At 39.8% G+C, this 20,156-nt stretch overlaps 1 protein-coding gene across 4 annotated transcripts in view; it reads right to left on the reverse strand.

Moving 5' to 3' along the window:
* Positions 1-20,156, reverse strand: part of DIDO1 (death inducer-obliterator 1) — a 54,895-nt gene that overhangs the window by 7,491 nt on the left and 27,248 nt on the right. For 3 of the 4 annotated variants that reach the window (XM_086623081.1, XM_086623080.1, XM_086623078.1), the window contains exons 8-16: positions 10,051-10,516; positions 8,980-9,139; positions 8,161-8,277; positions 7,844-7,951; positions 7,280-7,415; positions 6,604-7,150; positions 5,579-5,732; positions 4,455-4,544; positions 3,586-3,781 (exon numbers count right to left, since the gene is read on the reverse strand). In XM_086623081.1, coding sequence (XP_086479207.1) covers positions 3,586-3,781; positions 4,455-4,544; positions 5,579-5,732; positions 6,604-7,150; positions 7,280-7,415; positions 7,844-7,951; positions 8,161-8,277; positions 8,980-9,139; positions 10,051-10,516 — 1,974 coding nt within the window. Of the gene's footprint in view, positions 1-3,585; positions 3,782-4,454; positions 4,545-5,578; positions 5,733-6,603; positions 7,151-7,279; positions 7,416-7,843; positions 7,952-8,156; positions 8,278-8,979; positions 9,140-10,050; positions 10,517-20,156 lie in introns of all 4 variants that reach the window. The other variant, XM_086623079.1, reaches the window with a different exon arrangement.

Consider the following 20,156-nt stretch of genomic DNA (forward strand, 5'->3'; position numbering starts at 1 on the left):
GCTGCGCCGGCAGAGTTAGCAGCTTTCACTGCTAAATTATTTATAAAATAGTTATTATCCTACTATGTATTTGAAGTCCACATGCTGGTTTTATTAAGTTACATCCTGTAACTAAAGCCATTAAAACAGGATACGCTAAATATTAGGATTGGATGAATATTTGGTTTTCTTACCCTTAAATCCATTTTTTTGTTAAATCAGTTTGACAATATTTATGCATGTAATGGCCACATCTTTCCCTATCATCATCAGCTGGCAAGAAGCAATATGCCTAATTTCTGTAGATCGGTAACAAAACCACGGGAATGGACTAAGCATACCCATGGTGTGCATTTTTAAACTGCAGAGACCGAAAATATTCTTTAAATTTTATCAACATGGTTTAAATATTTGTCCCAGTTAATCATGACGGCAACTGACAGCGATCATCAAATTTGTGCCCCCTTATTTCAGGGATGTAATTCCAGCATTGAAGTGGACATTAAGGTACACTTGGCAAATGGAATTGGCTGGTGTGGAAAACAAGGTCCATAATGCCATGTTCTTCCTCTACTGCTGCTTTTCATAATCTGGGATGAAGACACCTAACTCCATTCAGAGTACAGTTAAAATTTTGTCCAGTTGTTGCAATTTTTAAGAGCATTCTAAACAGCATGAGGAGATTTCATGCCTTCATACTTTCAGAAAAACCACATTTCCTATTGTAAACTACAAAAAAAGCTATATCAGCATTTGTGGAATACTTGGCTGATATATGGCTGGTTTATTAAAATTCATTTATTTTAACTATGTAAGATACTTGTTATGTTCCCAACACTGCCACTAAATCCCACAGTAAATCACTTTCTACTAGTAATGAGGTCTGATTACACTATTTTCTACAAAGTGCTTTGAGATCTACAGATGAAGGTGCTAAATAATGTGTGTATGTGAAAGAGACACCTAAATTCACACACAGTAAACCAGTGCAAAAACACAAGGCAGAAGAGCCCACTGTAACATAAAATCTGGTAATAAATGTCCGAGATGAATTAAGTATAAATATGGATAACCTTCCATCTTCCTGTTTTTAAAACTCCCATGTCAAAGTTTTTTGTAGATCTTCTAGGGACTAGCGCAGTTCAGAAGTCCTCAGTTGTGTTCCAAAGCCAGTCCATCAGAAAACAGGAGAAATTCATAATCCATATGTGCCTGATGGAACTGGTTGATACAGCTGGAATATCTTCTAACTAGGATTTCTGGAGTGGCAGGGTTTTGTTGTCCTCTCCCTCCTCCCCCCCTCTAGTCATCCTTATCAAATCACCTTCAGCTATCTAGAGCACACTGCTTTTCACACCCTTGCTGAACTCTGAAAGTACCCGATGAAATTTAAGAAGACAATGACCACTTTCCATAAAAAGATTTTATTGATCGTGAAAGAAAAAGCGGCAAATTCCATCAGATGTCATTAAGAAGTATGGATTACATGTCTTTTATGCTGTTGCTTTAATACATACACAAAACAGAAGAACAGCTTACCTGGTTTTAAAACACAACTTAGCACAACCACGAAGCAAAGGCCACTACGGAAGTTCCCAAGAAGTGTGAATTGATGGCAGAAATCTAAGAGGGTCCTCTAAGAATCTCTTACATCACATGGCCTCTCTGCCTTTGGAACCTGCTATCAATTGCTAGCCTTTAATCCACTTTGCCTACAAATATGTACTTCAATTTGAAAACCTGGCTCAAAATCTGCCTCCAGGAACGCCGCCTGCAAACGACACCTGTATTTCTTCCGAGCAATTCCCTCCAGTTTTGAAAAACTTTCGCACTTTAAACTCAGCAAAACCAGGCTGACATTACGAATTTCTGCACTAATACTTGGTAGAGTTTGTCTACATTTGCCAACCTCCAACCTAAGACAAGAGTTTCATTTGAAACAAAACCTATAATGGAAAAGTAAAAGGCAGTGTAAGAAGGAAAGCTGGTATTTCCACAGGAACGCAAGCAGGCAACGATGAGGTCAATAACCTGCTTTAGGGAGGCATTTAACAGCCCAGCAAAAGACTGCAGACATAGACAGCTGATGCAATGGCCAATCTCATTCTCGTGGGTCCAGAAAGGAGGGTATTTCTTTTGTTCTGCCTGGAAAAACTAGTCCATGAGTTAAGACCCCTTTGCCTACATCCCTGTGCCAAGTGTTCTGCGCTTAGTGTTTTTGCTTCTTGGCTATGAAACAGGAGCGACAGTTTTTGTCTACCTCTGAAGAATTCAATAACTTAAAGATTATGAGGTCCTGAGATTCAACAACTGTAGCTATATTGCTATAATTTAGATAGCAATAATCCTGCCTTTTTAGCTGCAGCCTAAAAACAATGTCCTAGACTGTGCACTGTTCAAGGACAGATCAGACAGACTTGGAGAGTATGAGAAAAGCCTTGTAGGAGGATACAGAGCAAGTGCCCTTTGCAGTATCATGGAGGAAGGGAGAGCATTTTACTAAGGATGTATCATTTGTTGTTGCTGCTGAAGTCATGCGCCAGTAACACATGAAAACCTGTCCCAGACACCGTTGCTTCTGCATGTAAGGTCTGAGAGTGCTTTATTGAGTTTAGTCCTAAAGCTTGTATTTGAGGAGTAGAGGACAGTCAGCTCCTTACATGTCTGCTGTTTCATACCTACCGTTTAATATTTTGCAAACCATTGTTATGGCAATGAAGTACAGCCTTCGCTGCAACCTGGAATTCTTCAGCTTCTAAATCTGTTGGTTTATATAAAACTCCAGATACTTATTTGGAAGCTACGCATGTGCACCTTCTCCATCCTCAGATGAAGATGACTTCAAATTTTGCAATCGACGGGTGCTTCATGGCTGAATTAATTCTCAGTTCTTCTGTTACCATGTTCAACGCACAAACGTGGAGCAAACTCCAGCCAAACATTACTACTGATAATTTTATCTAAAAATAGAAGATTGTAATATAACCTGCCTATACCCACCTACTGTCTGCCACCTGCTATCCCTAAGGAATCTACATCTCCTTTCCCCACAACAAACCCATTTTCAGAAGCCAGTGATCTGGCTAGAGTTTGCACCACCTAGAACAAAACATTTCCAACACCTCGTGCACCATATTGCACGTATGGATTAATACTTAGCATGAGACAATGACAGTGTAGTGAAAGTACTGTAACTGTTACCTTTGTCTTCATAGATGTCTTGACTTCTCTGTGGGCTAAGTTTCCTGCTTGATTTAAGCGACAGTGAATGGCTTGTAGGGGCCTAAGTTTTGTGGATTTATGGGTTTCTGAAGATAGGGTGGGGGTTTTTGTTGCTTTTTTTTCAATATAGTGACTTGACTTTACAGGTAAACTCATCCTCCTAATAGCATATCAGCATCTTGTTGGAAAGGCTATGTAAATTTCAGACAATTTTATCTTGAACAGAGTTGGATTTCCAATTTTTCGCTATTTACATACTTTAAATTTGGTTTTATATAAAAAAACTGATAATGCTTATATTAAACATTCAACAACAACTACTCTCAGATTGACTTTTGGTTTGTGATTTTACCTAGCATTTAACCTCCCCTGTTTTGTGCTTACCTGGTCCCTCAAAGGGCAAGAGTTTGGAAGGAATTGGGTCCTTAGAACTCAGGGGGATCAGGTAGAGATCCTTGACATGTCTGTTGTTATTAGCTACAACACCAAAACGACCACGACTGCTAAAATAGGAGTAGAGAGAGATATAGGCAACTTCTTCTTCTTCTGTTGCAGGATGGAAACGAATCAAACACAATTCCTGTAATACAAAAGCAAAGTGGAAAAATTCAACCTGCAACATAACTGCCAAATGAAATGGTAAAGGGCAAATTCCAGGGGTAAAAATAAATTGTACATTTATCACTCCAACTATGTTTTTAAGGCAATACTCTAGCTTTAAGAGAGTACTGTTGTTCAATTTGTAATATTAAAACAGAATTAGGTTTGTCATTTTCAGAAATACAAATTACTTGTGTATCTTACATCACACTGAACAGCTAGAGGCTCAAATTCATATGAAAGAGATGGAAAACTCTTAGTTTCATGATTATATCTGTATAATGTGTGTCATTTTTTCACTTCTGAAGTGTTTTTGATAGTAAAATCTATTACATACATTTAATGATAAGCTCCTTTTCTTTAAAATTTTAATTTCCATCTTCAATACTGAATAGATTATTTATACTGAAAAAATTGTATGAAGATTTAACTACTATGCAGGAGAGAGAGATCAAGAGGATGTGCAGCTCAATAAACATGTTTCTTCAATAAATCAAAAATTTCAAAGGAATAACTGGCGTTGGTAGTTTTCCAGGTGTGATCTATGTCATTAATGTCAGTATTTGCTGTTTCCTAATTTATATTATAAAAAGCTGTCATTTTATATCGCTGCATTTTTCTTCTGGGTTTTGCAAAGGATTTTAAGTTAATACCTTAGAAAGCGAAGATTTGAGTTTGCCAACATAATCCCAGACTGTCTTCGGTGAGATCCTCCCACCAATATGAATTGTATCTGGTAAATCCTAAACAAGAAGTATTACATGGTTGTATGAGAAAAACCAAGAGAGACTCACGATTAAAAAGCAGTGCAGGCTGCCCCATCCCAGTAGCCCAGTGGATAATGCACTATTATATTTTAGGAAACTTTCATACATACTTTTCTAATTTCAGTCAGGCTATTTCTAAATTTCGAGGTGTTTAATTATGGCATGTTACCAAAAGGCTAACAGTATACACAAAACAGAAAAGATATGCCCTCAAACAAGGACAGCAGCAAAACCGCTACTAGTTCTTATGGCCATTATTGGCTTTGTTTTTATAGGGAAGCTGCTATTTGAAACACAGATCTTCTCCCCACTTCCAGCTTTTCAAAAACGCTGCACTTGTGACTATAAGCCACACGAATTCTAGTGAGCTTCCTGTCCTGAGGACAGTAAAATCCATTTCAGCAAAAGCAATACCAAAAAGAACCACCAACCCTACTAATAAAAGTCCTAAACCACACATTCGTGTTTGAAACTTCCTAACAGTCACATAAAATGCATGTCAGAGAAAGAAAATGCATGTCAAAAGAAAGAAAAGCTTGTAAACTTTTACATTATCTCATTATTTCAACGTATATCCTCCCAGAATAGTATCATTGAACTGTTTTTATTTAAAAATTAGCAAAAAGGATGGTATTTTTCATAAATAGCCAAACCAAATTTTGTAATAGATCACATCAGTGACCCACCAACAAGACACCTACTTTAAAACACTGAAATAAAGGTATTCTTCCATGTTAGATCCTAACATATGTATGCTTAAAGACTTGAGAATTCTTCACAAGTTTGTGAGGAATTTTTAAAAAGCTTTTTTTTTTCTCCTCCTTCAGCTACTTTTCGTATTTCTAAAGGGATGCCATTTACCACTGCTACAGTTGTAATATTACTATATATATATATTTTATATATATATTTTATATATATATATATATATATAAAGTGACCCCAGCCTTTCTAGCAACAGGAACTGCAGTACAATTTTACTCTAAACACACAAACACGTCAGTGCTAACCTCGCTAAGATAATCAAAACACCCGGAGACAGGATATGCTTTAGTGACAAATTTGGCCACACTCTGCATGTTAATAAATCCTTTCCAAATGGTGTTGAGACGAGAGAGAAAGAGGGAAGTATCGCTGTCTTGAGGTGAGCGTGGCTCTGCAACACTGCAAAACAAATGCAAAACAGAAACGTTACACAATACGAATGAGAGTGATCCCTTCTTTTTTCCTTTTCTTCCCTCCTCCTATTGATCTAATACTTTATTTTAAACAAATAACAGAATTTTTACTAAATGCTTTGTTAATGCTTTCCATTAACTCAGTATCAGTGAAAAAGCAAAGAGCAACTGAAAATAAACTTGTAGCTGCAGACAGGCAAAAAGAAGATGCCAAAAGATGACTTATAAAATTAGCACTATAACTGTTGTGATCCTGACTCTGTAATAAACTAATCTGAATTATATACTTCCCACTAGTTGAGTCAACAACATGCATCTGAAAGAGATTCTCAAGTAAAAGAAATAGATAGGAACAAAAATCTTTTAACTGCAGTTTCATAGGGATATACTTTGCAACATTTATTATTGTTTCTACCCAGAATATGAAAGAAATCCTCCTCCTTTCAAGCTGATCAATCGGTTAGTTTTTATCCATATTCATAAATTCAGATGTAACAGTATTTTAATATAGGATGAAAATCTGGAAACACCTTTAAACCATCTCTTGCATACACTTGCTTTCTATATATTAATGTACATGCAGACTTCTAAGCCTGCATAATACCTTCAAGTTTTATTTGTCTGCTGAAACACTGTGTAGCATCTTTGCTCTCAACGTACACTGATGCTCCAAAAATTTTATCGATTAGAGAAAGTAAATGAGATGGTAAATTAAAAATGTGAATTGGGTTATCTGAACTTTAAAGCTGAACATGCCTTTTGACTGCGGGGAGGGGAACGGCATATGGGACACACGGGACTTTGAAGATAACCACAATAAAGACTCAGAAGCTTGGGTTACCATTAAGCATACGCACTTGATATTGGGTGACTGATGAACTGCCAAGTATCTTGGATCTGGCGAGGATGATGGTTTTGTTAATATTGATTTGGGGACGGTCATAACTGGTTTTGAAGTTTCCAGTTTTGTTTCCCCTGTTGAAACTTTGTCAGATGCAGGACCCGAACGCAGGGCTGGCGTCGGAATACCAGAGGAGCTGCTCATTGCTGTCCTAGGGTCTCTGCCAGAAACTGTTACGGTTGTCACGACTCCACCAGCACAAGAGGGAGGAAAAGCAGAAGCCTCTGCAGGCACAGAAGAATCTGTATTGTTATGGCCCTGGCTTGTAGGAATGTAAGTTCTTTCTAGGCTTGGCTGAGAAGCTGTTTCTGCTACAGGTCCAACTTCGGTCTCCATCGCGTCTTCAGAGACAGCCTCTTTGGCAGGCTCTGCTGTTGGGGTTGGTGCAGAGCTTTCATACTTTGGCTGAACTTCTGGTTTTGATTTCGACTCCACCTTTTTAACAGGAGCCGCTGTCTTTATCTTCTTAGGTGGTACTTCATCTTCGGATGCTGAAATCTGACCTATAAAGTTATTTTTAAAGGTTTTGATTACTATTTAACAATGAAATAGTTTGGAGAAAAACTAATAAACAAACAACACTCTTAAGATAGCAATTCTTTTACTTTGCACAAAGCCAGCACTGCAGATACCTGTACAGATTTTGCAGTTCAGGTCAAAAAGATGGGCTCGATGCTGACTTGTTGTATCCTTCAACATACTGCTAAAAACATCTAGAGAAGGAGCACTGTTAAAATTTGGTGCAGTTCGGGCTGGCTCTTGCTGCTCCTAAAAGTGAATAAACACAAAAAATATTCCAGTGGACCATTAATTTCAACCATAAAAAAATACTTAGGAAATTGTTAATTAACTTCAGTTCATTAAAAAAAAAGATTAAAGGCCTTAGTTAAAGCACATCATGTCAAACAGAGTTCTCAAATAAGATTTGTCATTTCATTCCATGATGTTCTTAAGTAGATAACTAATGTTCAGAAATGAAAGATTTCTCTGTAAATTGACAGCAAAGACTGAAAAATACACAGCATTTTGGAAGTGCAAAATATGCCTATCGTTTGGTTATTGCACTCCTTCAAACGAAAAGGAAAAATGCTCATAGCACACCTACTAGGCAACAACATCCTTACAGTTCACTGAAACAATCTGCACTTCTGATGAAAAACTTGATGCCCTGGTTACCATTTATCTCCAATACTTACGTCGGAATCAGACACTGGTGGAGAATCTTCCATATTTACAACTGGCACATGTTCCCGTTTTACAGCTATTTTCTTGATTTCGTGAGATTTGCTTCTTGACTCTATCATCTGAAAGAAACAAAAAACAATTTGGTAAAAAAGTCTACATATTTATTTTTTAATTTTGTTCTGTACTTTGTTATTATTTGGCTAGCGGTAAAGAAAAAATATATTGAAACTGAACATGATTAATATTTCATTAGGAAGACTGAAATTAGGGTTGGCAAACTTGCTCTTAATTTGTATTTAAGGACACAGGGGAAAATGATGTTACTTACTGCTTTAGCTGGTTTCTCTTTCCATACAGACAATTCTTTAGATAAAAGTTCTTCTGGTTTCATTCTCACTAGTTTTGACAGTGAGATTTCCTCACGAAGGACCCGATGAAAAAGTCCCTGGAAATAAAACAGACTTTGTTGCCATGCTGAAGAGAACCTGCTTGGGTAACTAACAAGATTTGCAGTTCTGAACAGGCAAAACCTGTTCCAGCTTCTTAATTCCCTGTTAAGAATACTCGCTACTTATAAGCAAATTTGGAAAGGTGCAGCAAACGGAAAATAAATACAAAGAACAAATTCTCCTCATTATCATAAAAAACTATCAGTATAACTGAATAGAAATGTCAGAAGTTGAACAGCCACTCTCCTGTTTCGTATCTATTGTAGAAACTAAAAAACAAAAGCAAAAAAAGTTTCAAGTGTTCTCTAGTGAATATTTTCATCTGTACCAAAACTCTTTTGTTTTAGCATAAATATGATCATGTACATGGGCAGTATCCAACACATACTACAGAATATCACAACAGGAGAACTTAATAAAGTCTGTATTTATTTTAAGACAGCCATTCTGTAATTAAATATTTTGCAGCAAATGCCCAAATTTAATAAATGTACATGACTGACTAAAGTAGACTTTGAAATCCTACTTGGATAAAAATTTTTTTTTTAAGATTTAAATGGCTTTATAACCACCTTTCATGATTTAATTCACAAATCTCTATATCTTGAAACTCTTAATGTTGAGGGTAAAGTTTGACACATCATTAAAAACCAAAAGTATATTTCAGTATATGTTTACTGTTTAAGGAAATTCCAAACCTGGTTTTTGGGGTCCTTGAGATTGAACATGATGCTACGGTATTTACTCTTGTATCTGTTGTCCGTAACTTGGAACAAATTAAACATCTCCTTTTCAATATTGAGTGCTACTTTTCCTACTTCACTCTCTGTCATGACCAGATCATCGCTATCATTGACTCTGTTGAAAACAAAAAAGGGTACGTGCATTTATGTTAGGCATGAATCTTCAGGTAGCATTCATAAAAACTGACTTTGCAGAGGAAGGAGCTGACCCAGGCTCCTCCTCACTCAGCGAGGACTCCTTGGCAAGACATCTCACAGCCAGGCTCTCTCAGGACCTTGAACTGTGAGCTACAGCTGCCTTTCTGTTCCGTCCGCAGGCGACCATGGAAGCCAGCCTTTGGGAAATCAAGGCAGCCTTTACAACTACTCCTGATCCTGGCACTGAAGTTGGGAGTTTCTCTGACCAAGTGCTTGAGTTTCAGTCCTAGGCTCTCCGCTGTTATCAGCCTCTCCGTTTCAGAGACACCACCAGAGTGCAGAGGTCTATAGTAAGTACTGATGGCTGGCATTAGCTTTCATAAGGATTGTAGGAAAATTTGCTTTTTGTTTGTTTTTTTTTTCCCTTCCCAAGTCATATAGTCGTCCACTGACCAGGGTTTGTTGTTGATTTTGACGTTGGGAGAGGAGGGAATCTCTGCTTCAGTCAGCCTTTACTCTTTCACTGTGCCATCTCCTACACTATGTTCCCTACAACCTCTCCATCTCCAAATGCTGCCATCACCAGATTTTAAAACTCCAGAGCATCTGCATTATAAAAGCTTCTATGCTGTAACTGAATTCAACTGTAATTGCCTCAATATAAATGGTGAAGTTTCTTTTTTTAAAGGCTTTTTCATATGCACATTTATATCAGAATATTTTATTTTTTTTTATATAAAACTGAAATGCCAATTATACTTGTAGTAACTGGTAGTGTAAATTCAATCCCTAGATATTCCTTATCAAAATGCAAACAAAACCCCTGCAGGGTAAACATTTACTTCTAGTTGTAGCTTTTTATATAAAATAAGTGCTTTGAATTCCCACCTCTTCCATAAAATTTCTTTCAGGGACCGTCGAATATTTTGTCGTATCTGTGCGTTGGCTTGTGACTGGATAGGGCCGGCTGATGCTTTTGCTTGACTACTTCCAGATGCAGTAGAAACAGGAGACAGTGAAGGCTTTTTGAGTCCTCCACCCAAACCGGAAGATGTAGCTGGTTTTTTGGAAACTGATGAGCCATGAGAAAGAGATGAATGTTTTGAAGGAACACTGCCTGATGAAGGAATACTGCCTGATGAAGGCCAAGGTTTCTTGGGAATTACACCTTTGAAACTTCCAGCAGGTTTAAGTGCTTGTTTGGTTAGTGATGCGTTAGAGAAGGACGGGGACTTCTTTGAAGGAATATTTTTAGCCAGAGAAGATGCCTGCTTCTCCATTATAGATCCAACAGCCTTCTTCGATGCCGATGGATGCTCTGCTCTATCTTCATGCTTTTTCTCATCCCTTTGAGCTGTTAAAACAAAGAAGAAAACACAATATTAAACCTTAACTTTCTAACTTCCTATTCATGAAGGCCAGTTACCAATCTATAAGGAAAAGTCTGTGAAGTTACATCTCCAGAGACAACTACCAAGTAGGCAAACATAAGCTATTTACTTTCACTAGCCTTTTTAAAAGTAATTTTAAAAACTATGTGGAGGTCGACATAGGGTTTTTTAAATAAATTTGTCTTTGATCCTTCAGGGAGTACTTTGTCTCAGAGGCTGACTGAAGAGTTTAAAAGAGTTCCACTTAGTCTCTAAAGGTTGACAATTTTATTTACTATCTATGCAAGAAAACTGGGGAGGGAGGCAGCAGGGGAAGGCACCACCTTCAAAGATTCCTGAGTGAGATGTCATGGTTAAGCTTTAAAAACACCCCAAACTTTCACATATTTAAAAAAAAAAAAAAGCAGCACTATACAATCCACATCTTAAATAGAAAAATTCTCATAGCACATTACAGAACCTGTTTATTACAGACGGAGCAGCTGACCTTATGACAGAGTCCATGAATTTGAAACTGCATTAATATTACCTTAAGTTTAGTATTATTGAATTTTAATTAACTCTTCCCCTCAGACTTTTTATTTTAAAGAGAAAAGACAACTATGTAGCACAGAAGTTGCTTAAAAAATGTAAATATCATACTATCCCATTGCCATAAACTATTATTAGATCTTCCTATTCAGTTCCTAGATAAATTCCAGATTTATAGAATCATTAAACATTAAAATGATTGCTCAGGCTGTGGCTATCCAGTTCCTGCCATTCTCAAAACTATTCCATTCACAACATTCAAATTTTCCATTTAATTTTTTTCTAATGTTAAGAGAATAATTGATATGTAAAAGAAAATTCACAAAGTGTAAGTAAAGGCTCCAGTTTGCACACATTTTGAAGTTCTATTTGCACAGGACTTTAAAAGCAAGCATTTCTTTAAATTGCATTTCTGACACAGACAGGAACAACTCAACACTGCAAAAAAAGGCAAAACCAAAAACACCCACCCCGCCCCCAGCAAACAAAACATCATTTACAAGACATTGAAGTTCCAGTGGACTAACACTAGCACATTTATCAGCTCACAGGGCAGCTCAAACAAGGAAGAGTTCTGAAGAAATCTACCAAAAAACAACTTGTGAAATTGTTCTAATTAGAAAGGCCAAGTTTTCTCCCAAAAAAGTTTTTTTTCTCCAAACCCATAGATAACCACTGACCAGTTAACAAGTAAGTTTTTTATCTGAGGTTTTTAGCTAGTGATGGTTTGTAAATGGAAATTATCCCAGATACCCTAGCTGCAAAATACGGGACACTTCCTGGGAAAGATCCAGGAATTCAACTTTCAGTAACTTTACCAAGGACCAAATAGTCCCTCTTCACTTTCCAGATCTGCTACAATGAGAGCAGAAATTACTAGGAAGGGTCTAAATTGTCCAATCTATCTGTTCTGAGATGGACTTGAAGGGGACAAAGCACCCTGTGAAGTCTGGTTCACGAATCCCCACAAATCAGTGCAAGCTTCCAATGGAAACATCCCTCAAATCAGGGAACGTTTGGAATGCTTAAGAGATATAACATGATACTCCCTCATTTTGGGAGGAAACGGCCTTGCAACCTTTCTCCATACTCGAAGTTCAGGCACCTGCTGGCCGTGAGCATATTCCAGCAGGAAGGCACTTCTATCCCTGTTTTTTTTCAGAAGGGCTCTCACTGCCAGTTTCACCCCAAACACAGAAACCGGTGGCTCAGCTGAACTAAGGAACAATGCTGAACTTGAACTTTTCTAAGGCTAAGGGTGTGTGCTGGAACACAAGGAGAAGCCAGAAGGTAACACTACGTGTCTCTCTCCTGATTTTCCTGGAAATATTTTACAAGTAGACACCTCGAGGAATTTTTCTGAGTGAGATTTAACTATTTGAAGCGTGAAACGGAACAGCTGCCACGATACATTAAATAATTCCAAGGAATGTGAAGGTTTTGCTATAAAGTAGATTAAAATTATTACTCGTTTTCTATTCCCATAGTTTTCCCTAGAGACTGGTCTTGGTTGCAGTCAGAGGCTGAGCTAGGGAGACCTTCCATGCGACCCACAATGTCTTCTCTTATGTCCCCACCCTCCCCTACCTCGCTAACACTATTCCAGTTGTCAGGAGGGCTTTGGCAATGCCAGGAGGGAGGAGGGAGATTGGGAACTACTGCTGATGGTTTTTGTTTGGTCAAATCAGGCATCCAGAACTTAACAGAAGTAAAAACCTGAACTATTTTGAGTTAATGGTCTTGAATAAAGAGAAGGTGAATATCCAAAACGTGCGCATTGGTAACGCTGCAGGAATTACTCTGCTTCCATTCTCTTCTTCCTGGTTTATTGTATCTTCTGCACAGAATTGTACCTTCTCAGGCAGGTAGGACAGAAGCATGTTTCTGTGACTCATCATGAAAAGGCAGGACAGCACAGCTCAGGTTTCAAAATGACAAGAGTAAAATTCAGTCCTCAGTGCTAAGACATTTGTTCTTTTGGTTTACAGCAGAAGTACAAAATGTGAAAGTCTAAATTTGTATTTAGTTCTCTATACGCTATCTTTTTAATGATTAGTTCAAATTAGTTAACATGAACGACATTGATAAAACTAAAAATATCACAGCCAAAATGTTTTTTTTTGTCAACCAGATGTTGTACATATGAAAACTACAGCCACACCACAAAGCTTTCACGTTACAAACAGCTGTATCACAGAAGAACACGTACTTGTAAAATAAATAAATAAAAGTTACTAGTACAAAGGTAGATTGACATTCCCAGGGTGGAAGGGCAGCAGAATCAATGTGTCCGAGCAGATGCAGAAGCATCCTTTGTTCTGCAAGCTGACATGACTATTGAGAAACGTTTCCAAAGTAAGGGATGTAATTCTGTGCTGCTTTAGCCAATAGAAAGTGTACAAATATTTCATAAGCTTTATGAAAGTTTTACAAACTACAATATTACTTTATACCCATTAAAACTGTCTACCTAGCAGTAGCTGTTGATCAGAGAAATTGATGGTACAGATTTTGCATGTACTAATTCAGACACATGTGCATCATTCAGTGCTTTTTCTTTCGGAATTACTTTTTCGAATTTACAGGACACATCGCTGTATTTGAAGGACACTCAAATCGTGGGCACGTTTTGAAGACTACTTAAATCCTACATAGGCAAATAACCTGTGATGGCTGTAGATGAACCTAATCTAAAAAAACTCTTATCCTATTTTGACTATGAGAAACCAGAACTTTTGTCCTCTCAAGTTTTGGGTTTTACTGACAAGATGAATGTGCTGCCACACAATCCAGCTGAATCAACTCACTGTGTCGTAACACGGGTCTTGGATCCACCGCACAGGAGCACCCAGCTGAGCATGAGGGAGGAGCAGGACTGCCTCTTCTGGCGGCAGCTCGCTCTTCTGCTGACTTAGTTGGAACGTGAGCACACCCCAAAACTCACCCTACCTTCTGATAGGTATGAAACTATGGGAAGTGTATGTTTGAAAGAGTGAGCAGAAAGATGTTCTCTTTCAGAGACAAGTATGCCAACACACATGGAATTAACTTCTGAACAGACACCAGTTGCTCAGCAAACTGACAGGCCACAACGGCGCAGGTATTGTCTCAGAGCACCGAGTTTCAAATTGCTTGGCCTTGCAGTCCATGAACAACTTGGAGAAGACACAGTCAATACCTACTATACATACTGGCCACTGTATTTTATACTGTGATGCTTCCGGTCCTTTTCATCAGCAGCTCCAGCGTACCTACAATAAATACCCTTAGACAAATTTAAAATAAAAGGATAATGACTAACGAATATTAGCCTATCCACCATCACAGAATAACAGAGAGTTGCACCATCAACAGAAGATTAGTGCCGGAAAAAGGCATTTAGTGGCTCTTGTATTGGTAACTTTTAAACACACAGGTATATCTCCCTTGGCTTGACGTTAGAAATGGTACTTAAAGCAAAACATTAATTCCTATTTTCCCAATTCTGTATTGTGAGACATTTACTACGACGGCAACAGGATTCTTATTGACTGAAGAGGCACGGGCTAAAATGGCTGAGAGGTACAGACAGAGCTAACGAGCCAGCTCATTTCCAGAGTGAAACCCAGTGAATCCTCTGGCAGGAAAAAAGTGCATTCCTTGGAAGGCTTAAGAAATAGCATTACTGTGGTGTGTTCACTACAGACATAACTATAATCTCTCCCAAGCCTTCCCCTAAGGAAACTCGCCGTGAGGCTAAGCCAAGTGTTACAACATGGAGCTAAGAACCAAACTGCTGTAAGCGGTGGAGCACGTAACTGCCACATTATCTGCTGTGTTACAGACGAGCCTGCTGAAAGCCGGATGGTTACGTGTCCTTTGCTTTCGCACATCTCAACACTGACATTTCAGCCTTGTGATGTGGCTGTTGAGGCCCAATTTAAGAACCATTTCCACACTGTAGCGCTGTTTAATACTGTGTGAAGGATTTGCAGGATGCACTCGTATCATAATCCCTCACCTACACTGGGATGTTGTTTTACACCACCAGCACAGAAGTTGTCCAAAGGAAATTTTGCTCTTCCTCTATCTCTTAAAAATGTCTGTATAGAATTCAAGCCTATTCTGGCTCTTCCCCCTTTCCCTCTCTACCTAATCCTTCTTGGGAATAGTAGCTTTAGAAAGCCACTTCAAAAATACACCATCCCCCCCCCCCCCCCCCTTGTTTCTATTTAAATTGTCTCATTTGCAACAGGTTATTTTGCTGGAGATGTTACCTAGTTTTTCCAACTTTTAAATACCTGAAGAAACGTGCTATTACTTTTGTTTATACAGTTTTAAAATTATTCAAATCATACTTTAAAGATCTTAAATTTTGTGCTGTAGTTGATGCTAAAAGTTTTACCTGATGCTGTAGATAAACAACCATAGGTAGTTACACTTGAGTGTTTCGTACAGAGTCTGTAAGGGCCAAACGTCTTTCTTTGAAAAATCTTTGCCAAAAAAATAAAAAAGCATTATAGCTACTATTACAGACCACTAAGATGACTTTTGTGAAAAATATCTTGCAGCCATGCAAGCTGATTGTTTGTTACATAGTACTAAGTTTCCTTACAGAATTAAAAACTTGGCGTAAGGCTGTTCATACACCAGAACTGTCACCTCTGGTGTCCAATATTGTCTTAATGTTTCCTTGTGTTCTCCTCCATCTACACTAATCCTTTTTTTTTTTCTCCTTCAGGATAAAATTCCCCAAGACAGTGTGTGTGGAGCACAGGCTGATGGCTCCATCACCTTGCACAGGACTTTCCACAGTGGGAGTACTGGCCCAAGGGAGCAGGACATTGGCAACCCGACACGCCAGCAGGTGTGTGTCCTACAAATACTTTTCAAGCTCTCCTATCAGTAAAATAGAGATTTAAAAAGAAAAAAAAAAACACTAAACAATGTATGCACAGCATACAAGTTTGTGTGGCACCAATAGTAAGAAAACTGGTGGTTACCATTCTTCTGTAAAAAAAAAAAAAAAGGAATTCTGTAAAATTCCACAATAGAATAAAACCTAAGCAGCAGAGTACAGCTACTTGTGATCCACCTGTTCAAGTGGATCACATACTACATTTAAAAGGATTTTCATGTCTGTTTCAAAAAAAACTAATGTCAAGTTAGAAGTAAGAAAATTCACGCTAGTGAAGCTTTGCATTTGTTAAACAAGCAAAAATACCTGTTAGAAGGTATTCTCCAACAGCCTGCATTAAAAGGCTGGCCAGACTGAGTAATTACGTATTTTGAGAAGAGCTAATCTCTTAAAATCTGCAACAGCACTGGCCTTTACAGTAGCTTAAACATCCGATAGGAATGCAGGTGTGAAAAGAGCAACTGGAAGCCATAATCTAGGAATTCATAAAAATCCCCAGCCAGCATTTTGAGTGCTGCTCAAAAACTGGCCTGTGAAGCTGTCCTGTGGAGTTGTGTGTGTCCCGCAGCTGCAGGGAGCTGCACTCTCCGCTTCCCTGCGCGGCCGCTCCGGCGTGCCACCGCTGCCCAGGCTGCGCAGTGCCAGAGGTGAGGGCAGCCTGTTCCGCGCAGAGCGCAGCAGCAAAGGACAGGCTCTCGGCTCAGAGAAATGAAATCTCACCCCTGTTTGTCAATAGCTGAGAATTTAAGAACTACATTTCCCCCCCCTTGTAAAACTGTTGGAACAGAGGCTGGGCAAGATTCCTCAAATCCCAAACTGGCGTTGTTCCAGCAGTTCCCCTTTGCTGCTCAGCCTATGCCCTGTTCCATACAGCTGTGGGATGACCGCTTTCTGCACGACTCACGATAGAAATATTTTTACCAGAGCAGGATTTAAACCAACCCCTCCACCCCACTGCAGCGGCTGACACTGAACTTGACCCCACGAGTTCAGAAGCGAAACCCTTCGATGCTTTACCTTAAACACCCGAACGCAACACCAGGGGCGAGCTGGTGCTTTCGCTGCCACTTACAAAGCACTCTACAACGGGAAGTTACTTACCAGCGAGGAGACGTTCCCCGACACCGCCGCTGCCGGGATGCCCGCCGGCGGGGAGCCCGCCCGGCCGCGGGACGGGCACCGGGACGGGCGCTGCCGGAGCCCCCTCTCGCGGCACCGCGCCCGCAGCGCCCCGGGCGCCCGCTCCGGTCACTGCCGCGTGCCCGAAAACCTGGTTTTTGCCAAACTTCTTGACAATTCCCTCAAAGACAGCTCAGCGTTAGTGCTACATCGCTCCGACGTGTTGAACCGCTCGCAGGCGGGTTTCGGTGTTAGTTTTCAGTTAATGGCCGACGGGACAACGTGTCTGCGTGCCAGACCACCTGGCACTTGATTACCCGACACCAGTGGTGGGCAGGTGTGCCCGCCGCCCCGCTGGTGTGCTTCAAAAGCCTCCAGCGGTTTAATCTGCACCACAATGAAGCTCCTAATTAGGCTGCCCGTGTGCCAAGCCTCTACATTCAGGCACACAAAGGAACTAAACCTGGCTTTAAAGTCAATTAATTTAGGAAGCTGAGAGGAGGGCCTTTTCTGTGGTGGGCTTCGTTTGCATCCAAGCCAACACTACAGCCGAACTCATGCAAACCTGTAGCTCAGACAGGCAAAGTCTGTTTGTTTTAATCTACATGAAATTACAGTGATTTCTCTGATCTACATGGTGCGACTGTATCTTCACAACTACACCACTCCTGAGTGAGAGACGCACTATCTGCTGCAAAAAAAGGGCTCATTTTCCAGACCGCTTACGGATGGGTATGGTCACTCCGTGCAGGGCCAGGCCATCTTCAGGTTCCAAGTCCAGTACAGATCAGACACAGCGAACCATCAGCACACCAAGACCAGCAGCAAAACTTGAGTCCAAAGTGCAAGAGATCACCTCCGAAGAGCCCCTTCATTTGGGGACCAGCAGAGGAAGACCTTTTTCACGGGCTATGCAGTCAAGTGAGCAAGTCCAAAGAACTGAAGTAGTATTAGTAAAAGAAAGCAAAACAGCAATAGAGGGTGGGGAGGTTTTTTTAATCGCACTTTCATCACTTTCAGTGTTGATGACAAGAGATAAACCACCCTAATATTCATAGTGCATCCATAAATTGTACCGAGTTTCTGCCCCCCAACCCTTCCTCTCAGCAGTGGTTCCTTACACTGAAGCCAAGCACCCATTATGACAGGAGTGGTGATTTTCTGTTGTCCAAGCACCTTGAGGGTGCCGGGTGCTTGAAAGGCAAAATAGGGAACATGCCATCAGCAGGGACCAGCCTTCCTAACTCAAGAGATACGGCAAAAATCTTCATGTGGCTGACAGCCACAGGACAGGGGTAACATACCTGGTAGAGCAGAGAAGGGGAGCTCCAGTAGTTCACAGGCAGGAGATGATAATCACTCCCCAAGGATCCCACTGCTCCTTACAATCAGCTGGGTCCCAGGGGATGTTGGCTTCAGCAGCCACTACTGGTCTGCCTCACTCCACAGCCAGGGTTGAGTCATGTGCCAGCCCCTGTGCCAGCACAGCCCCTGCCGCTCTCACGATGCAAGTACCGCACCGGAGCTCAATCTTTTGGAGCACTAGAATCTTTCCAAAGCCAGATCTCCAACGTGAACTTCTCGGGAGTTCTGGCAGACTTGTCTTAGGTATTCTGATCATTATGGTCCACCGGCAGCCTTTCTGAAAACTCCTCCAGTTACAAAGGTTAAGGCTAAACCTACACATAGAGCAGCCACGTGTCCCAGAAAACTGCCAGTAACATAAAATAAATAATTCTTTTTATTCCCTTGATACTACCCAATACTTACTGCCTCTTAGTGTGGGTCTATGTTGCAGACTATAGCATTAGGCAAAGACACCTTAGCTTTCAAGAAGTTAATTCAGATGCAAGAAGTAGTTTAGTTACAAAAGTATGGAACCTGGCACAGGCTAGTTTTCCTCTGGGGAAGCACTCACACCAAAATAAAGGCACCAAGTTTAACTACAATCAGTCCTTACAGACAAACATACTTATGACTTAAGAACAGCTCCTCGTTTTAAGTAAATTATTTAGTAATAGTTAAGCTAAACCAACAGCAGTATATCCACATACAGTGCACTCAACTGAAGAGCCACAGCTTAAGATGGTACAATCCTGCATTACATTGGCATCAGTCTGTGTGCAGACACAGCTTTCCTTTTTTTCTTTTCATAACACTACTTACAGCTTTCTACATCACTTTTACCTCCTGAGCAATAACTCCCTTGTCTTATGTGTGCTACGTTTTCCCGTTGCTCTCTTTACAGCGGTACATTTTCTTTCTTTCCTGCCTTTGTACTGTTATTACAGAAAGAAATAAATGACACAAGAAAAAATACATAATGTTTGCTAGAATCCTAGCATTTTGGTATGTGCATCACTTTTTCTAATGATGAGCTCCCAGTATCGCTATATTCCCTTTACAAAGTCTCCATGTTTTGTTAGAGGTGCATAGGAACAAAGCAGTCCAAGTGCCCTTTGTTTCCGGGATCTTTAAACTACACAAACACTATCCACTTTATGAATCATCTTGAGTGTAGAAAAGTTTGGCTGCAGAAAAAAATGAAGGAAACAAAGGGAATAATAAAAGGAAAGTTGTATCAGCAGTCAGGGCTCCTCAAACCTGGCCTCCTACTTCCAGGAGGTGGCAGCGTTGTCTCCATACTTCACTGCTGTAGAGCAGGAAAGGTACCACCCGCTGAAGTCCCACTCATTAACCATTTCTGTGAAATTCTCGTACCAAATAAGATATTGTAATAGATAGCTATAAACTGATACTATCGCTCTCTCTACAGTTGAGTAAACAGAAGTTTAGTGACTTTATGGGTCAAAAGTACTTTTTACTTGGGAAGTTCTACCACAAGAATAAAAAAAATACATTTTATGTTTATTTTTATATCTAATAAAACCTCTTCACTCTCCTGTGTGTTTAGCTGCATTTACTGATGAAAGCAGCTAAAATGTTTAAGTAGCTTTAGCACCCGAGTTGAGTAAATTATCGGTTCATGTATTTCTTTTAAGTCTAGTAAGTCAGCTGAACTTCCACAAAGACTTGCAGCACTGATGAGTACTTGG

This window comes from Tauraco erythrolophus, chromosome 18, assembly GCF_009769465.1.
Source record: "Tauraco erythrolophus isolate bTauEry1 chromosome 18, bTauEry1.pri, whole genome shotgun sequence".
NCBI classification, from domain to species: domain Eukaryota; kingdom Metazoa; phylum Chordata; class Aves; order Musophagiformes; family Musophagidae; genus Tauraco; species Tauraco erythrolophus.